This window comes from Anneissia japonica, unplaced genomic scaffold (assembly GCF_011630105.1).
Source record: "Anneissia japonica isolate Jap-2015-1 unplaced genomic scaffold, ASM1163010v1 scaffold14868_len205136_cov114, whole genome shotgun sequence".
In the NCBI taxonomy this organism is placed as follows: domain Eukaryota; kingdom Metazoa; phylum Echinodermata; class Crinoidea; order Comatulida; family Comatulidae; genus Anneissia; species Anneissia japonica.
In genome coordinates, this window is record NW_022687593.1 from 199454 (window position 1) to 205820 (window position 6367).

General features: G+C 33.8%; 1 protein-coding gene across 1 annotated transcript; it reads right to left on the bottom strand.

Moving 5' to 3' along the window:
* Positions 1 to 1398: 1398 nt before the first annotated feature.
* On the bottom strand, positions 1399 to 5777 carry LOC117120225 (multiple epidermal growth factor-like domains protein 10; the record flags this gene model as incomplete). Its single annotated transcript, XM_033265245.1, has 5 exons — positions 1399 to 1454; positions 4065 to 4214; positions 4888 to 5016; positions 5270 to 5416; positions 5643 to 5777. Coding segments are annotated over 5 exons (617 nt in total), but the record flags the coding sequence as incomplete, so codon positions are not given.
* Between the last annotated feature and the right edge of the window lie 590 nt (positions 5778 to 6367).

Below are 6367 nucleotides of genomic sequence, written 5' to 3' on the forward strand. Positions count from 1 at the left end.
ATTTATAACATAGGGAAAAATGTGTTACAATCGTCTGACTCAGTTTATTGCTTGATTAATTTATGCAAATAGTCAGAGGCCTACCGTATTGAACAATACATTTTCAGTAATTAGAATGATTTTGATTAAAAGACTATAACAATAATAAGTAATGCTGATGATAATGACGATACTGCTACTGTCTTTGGGGAAGCCGCCTGGTGCCATTATCATAATTTTTCATCAAAGTCCTTCTCCGGGCCCCTACTATTTTAAATTCCTGGATCCGCCACTGACTGCTGTAGTTACCACAATTACAATAACAACACCACAATTATATTGAAATATAAAGTTAAAAATATCATGATAACCAGTGGCGGCACTGCAGAGGGGCTAAGTGGGAGTAGAGTTCCCCGTCGGGAAGGCATGAGGTCTGGTTCCACTCCCAATCCCAGTTGGGGACGTAGAGAGTTTCGCCGGAGTAAAAATAAAGAACATTTTAAGAAGTTTATGTAAAATGTAAATGAATTTAATATAGCCCTATCACAGTAAAATAATTAATAAAATCATTCTCAACGGTCATGAACATCATTCTTTATACCGTACTGTATCCCAGCAGAGGACCCACATCCACTCACATTCGAAATTTTTTTTTGGAATTAGTAGACTGCTGGACGATCTTAGGTGGCCGCCCTGAAAAAAAATTAGGCATCAAATAGAAAGAGTACACGAAGAGCACACACGCAAGACGAGTGACCATAAATTTTTTTCCCACAGTAAACGAAGGGGGTGGGTAGCCACCCTATTAATCCCCTCCCCCCTCACCACCACCCTCCAGATCCGCCACTGATTAACAGACCAGTGCTGGAAAGCACATCTGAGCATCTAGAAAAACAAATAATAATCAGTCCACAAAAAAAGAGACAGGAGACAAATAAACCAGGACATTACCTGCCACAACATTTAGTCTGCTTTATCAAGGCCTTCGCCCTGCACCCCCGAATACAGAACCTTTCTGTATCCACTCGCCCCAGCAATGACTACTGGGTTAGTTTATCCAGGGTTGTCCACCACCCACCTACAATAACTTAACCTGACGTTGAAATACTGTAGAGGGCAGCAACCATAAAAGTGGTCGATCATATTTTTTTTTGTACAAGGTTTATGTCGAAAGTAAATTTACCTTCGCGAAAATGGTATCGCCCAGGCTATTCTTTTGCAATAACGATTTTGCAATGTCTGGCTGCTTTTTGCAAAGCGTGGCTGACCTCGCCTCGCTGCCGGTCTGCAGCAGGATGCAATTGGGCCACGACGGTGTCGTTCGTGTACCGATCGCAGTGTAGGTCTTGATAGTGTGAGAGTAGCTAAGACGACTCCCCGTTTCACTTTCGGAATTCATAATTTTGCTAATTGTTATGGTCATGACACTGCATTATAGTCCAGCAGTTTAGGCAAATCATTTGGCTCAATCTGCACTTTTTGATAAAAGCATAAAACTTGGCAATACAATTATAAACCATAGCGAATATTTTCAGGTAGGGACTCATGTTAACTGTGCCATTTTTTTCAGAAATGGTAAATTTTAGCCTTATTCAAAATAATATTGTACTATACATCAATCTTCATTTATATATTTGATAGTAGTTACTTAATAATAATGCTTAAACTTATAAGTATTAGTGACATATTGCATAGGTCTATAAACGTAAAAAATTATCTATTTTAGCCATATTTATGTAGGAAAAATATGAACTACAAATTCTGTACTTTTATAAATAAGGTTAATGATAATTATGCTTAAAGGTAATAATTACAAATACATTCAGTCTTTTAATCTAATTATAGCGCCAACAAGATGAACCTTTGCAGAATTTTATTGGCTGTTTTCTGTTTTCAGAATGAGTTGTAAAAAAATAAAATTTATTTATTTTTCAAATAATTTTATTCTATTTTTAATTAACTTGTAAATGGTAAAGAATTTATTACGTAAACTATTTTACTATAACCCATACCTGAATACCTGTAGCAAAAGTAACAGCAAACTTAACTAATATAATGTAAATTAATGTAGAGAATACGCATTACTGCCATACAGTAAAAAATATTGTACATGCCTATTAACCACTGCAAATGTTAAAAAAAAATGTACCAACATTGTAACAAATATACAGTACTGGTTTCTGATACTGACCTATATAAATCCACAATTTATTTTGGCATGTCTGTTGTATCTTAGTGCTGCTTTTCTAACAGTAGATCCCCTATTAAGTGACACGCTCGGGACAAAAAAAAAAATGTTTCCCTTAATAATAGTGTCCCCTGATTAATGCTACCGCTATTTTGGAACACAATAACCAAAACGGTAACATTTCCTATTATTAGGAGTTTTTGATATGCTTTCGTACAATGGTGATATAATTAGATTATAACAATAATTTGCAATGCATAAATGTATAAGACAACAAAATCTGTATGTTTCAATATTTGTTTAAGGTTGTGCTATATAGATAGATAGGTAATCAAACGTGAAAATACAATAAACAAGAAATCGCATTGTTAATGGTTAAAATTATAAGATTGATATTTAAAAGAAGTACAGTAACGCATGTACCATTAGTAAAGCATAGTACATAATTATATTAGTAACTGTACTTCATTAATATTTTTATGTCCGTTCTAGTTAAAGCATTCCAGTTTGATACGTTTATTGTTGAAAATGTGTTAAACTATAAATTTTAATGTGTTTTTTTTTTCTTATTTTAAGAATACTGTAGTTATATAGGAGTTAAAAATGTATTGATTTGACAATTAGCCACATTCGGAAAGTGTCCCCGTCTCCTCAGTAAGGGTGTCCTCTCAATAGGCTTGGCAGTAGTTTTAACAAATATATTTCTTCTCGTTCTCAGTAATAGAGGTGTCCCTATAGATGGGTTTTATTGTAGTAATATAATACCAACAACTGTACCCATTTGAGGCTCAGCTGTTTCACCGGGAAAAAGAATAATGTAGTGCAAAGTATAATATCTGAGACAAGTACGGTACTATTACAGTAGCACTACGCTCATAAATACTGTATAGCCTACATAATATCCATGTATACTTACTGTTAGAAGTAAAATGCATCGCATTATGGTGTTAATTATAAAAGGTTATAATTATGGAAAATGAAGTTATTTTCGCAGAAGTAGTAAGTCTCAAGTTATACTAATACTAATAGTAGAACATAAGGTCAAAAATTGTCACTTTTGTTAACAAGGTTGAATCTTTATATTGGCAAGTACTTGTTACAGTTTGATAGATTTTATAACAGTTGTTGCTGTTACAAAACAACAGAATAGCTTTTCACTATATGTGTATTGTAAAAATCTCTCTTAGTATTGATTCTGACACCTGTATTACATTCATTTTTAATGGACTATAGCAAAATGATCTACCTAACAAATTATATAGCATTCAAAAATTAAATAAAATTAGAATACGATTATCAATGTTTTACCACATCAGACTGAGTTTTATAAAAAAACATGTTGCATATTGAAACTGCCAATATAATACTGAAATATTCACCACGTGAGGACTCAAAATTTTGATTTTTTTTTTTTTTGTTTATGAAAAAGACAAACTATTTCTCATTAATACTTTTAAGCATATTCCTATCTACCATTATTTTTATATAATATATAGAATTTGAAAGACAATTGTAAGAAATTTACCGTTTTGGACCGATAGAGGGCGCTATTGACATGAATCACAACCTGAATATAATATTTTGCTCTAGTTAATGGGCCTAGTTCATGTTTGCCAAGTTTCATGCTTTATCACAAAGTGCACGATTTTTTTTACATAACTGCTTGACTATTAGGCTGGCTAAAAAAGGAGCAAAATGTAAGGCTAATCTAATTAATAATTACACGCTGACTGCGATTCATAAGATTAGTAGTTAACTTAAGAAAAATGAATGGAATATTTTTTTTTTCTTTTTGCATACGAGTTGTTTGTGAGAAAGGCAGTCGAAGGCTTTGGAGAAATCAGTAAAAATAACGTCACATTGGAGTTGATGAAGAAAACTGTACGTGTATCGTTACCTATGCTGCAGTCTTTTCCAGTCCATGCTTCGTGACATCCATTGTCGCAGCTCCCATCGCGATTACAATCTGCCGAGTCTTTACAATGACATGGATAGTTGCACAACACACCAAAAACACCAGACTCACAAGCTAGATTAGGCATTAGTTCTAAAAGAAATTTAAGCATCATTATTATCTTCAAATGTTGAGTCTAAGAGTAAAGTTAGGTCTACATTAACTTTTAAACTATTACCATTTTAGTGTTCACATTATAGGCCTATCCTATTTTAAAATTTCCTATTCGATTGTCTTCCTGTCCTACGTGTAATAGCGTCCACATAAAACATATCAAAGTATGGAAGACTGGGATTTATTGGATTCAAAATCGAAAATTTACACATACTTACCAAATTAATCATGTGAATGATAGATAGAATGTCATAAATTCTGTTGTTAATTCTATTTAGCATATAATGTTATTGAACTCCCCAATATTTAAACATCATAATGTAGCTTGGCTTAAATTTAATCAAGTACTATTTATTTTATGTAGCCTTACATTACCTTTGTAGAGACTTACAGATTGAGCACTAAATAGAAATACTACAATTATTATTAAAATACAGTAGGCTAATTCAATTTTCTATTGAACTTTTGTTTTCCGAAACAAGATATAATTACAATATGTAATTACATTTGTAACTTACGAACAGTCGTATTTCTAAATAGGATTATATGACTGTGCTGTTTTTTTTTTAATAGTTTGCTATTTTTTATACGAAATAATTACAAATGAAACTACTAATACTCATAACATTTGACAAACAAAACTTGAATATACCTTGACAAGCTGGTCCCATGTAACCGGCCGAACACCCGGATGAACAATCCCCTGTTTTTCTATTACATACTCCTAAATTGCAGTGACATACTTGGCGACAGTCTGCACCATAGTGATTGCTATCACATGCTGAAAACAAATAACAGAACAGAAAAAAAAAATTGGTAGTCGTTTAGAGCGTATTTCAATTGTCTTGAAAAGACATGTGACGAGTGACAATGTTACATTTATCGTTTCAATTCAATTATGCACAGTAAATCCTAATTTGGGTTACTTGTTGGTGTACTGGACAATTTTTCATTTTTTTTCTTACATAATAAACACTGTAATGAACACCAGAAACATCAAAGTTATAAACGGAAACAGCTATAACTATCCAAACCTGTATTGCAATTGTTTCCTCCATATCCGTCGATGCACGCGCAACCAGCAGGATCAGGCGGACAAAATAGTTGACCACTACAAGCTTCATCACGACCACTACTAGATACCATATTGCAATTACGTCCCCAGTCGTTTGACCCACAACCTAAAGAATAAAGTAAAAACAGGAAGCATAACTCGTACAAAGAGATATATTTTGACTTAGATTAACAAAAAATTGTAATAATATATTTATTTCATTATTTAAGGATAATAATATATTCTGAAACAAATCCTTAAAAAAAATAATAAAATTAATAAATGAACTCATGCGCTCCAGATCATATATTACGTGTGTATAATCAAATACATCAGGAATATCCTACGCCTACCTGTTTCGCAGTTATCTCCTTTGAAGCCAGCAGGGCAAATACAAACACCATTCTTGTCGTCACAAACTCCACCGTTATAACACACAGGACAGTCCATTTCACATTCAGGGGGACTCCATTTTTTAAATGGACAATCTAAGTAAATAAATAAAAACGAAAACCTAAAATAATATTTAGAAAATGAATCACGGGGAGGGTAAGAGCGCCAGCTCCTGTCGGGGCTAAGGCCTCCTCCCCCGTCGGGGAGAAAAAGCCCAATTCGTCTGGGAGAAATAAAGTGTATTTTCTACATAGGCCTATTATTAGATTCTAAAATCTTTTAAATACAAGCTTTTGAAACCCCTAAATTGTCGCCCGATCACGCCCAATATTTTGTCGTCGGGGACATTGCGCCATTTACCTTCGAGGGCGTCTGACCCCCCGTCTGGCAAATCCTGGTGCCACCTAAATACAATCTGTGAGCACACTCACCAATGAAAGACTAGGCAAAGAATCAGACAATTATTCGTTGGTGATGCGTACAAATTAATAGTAAACGTTCGTATTACGCCATAAGCACGCGAGACAAACAGATGAAACCACTCGTACTGTCAGTCCAATGACGGTTCACTTTAACAACTGTCATTAAAGGAGCCACGTTTCTATTTAAACCACTTCCTATTCTAGTGAGCTAATTGTTCAAAAAAAGGTTCATATATTTAAACAAAATATTTAAAAAATCATTG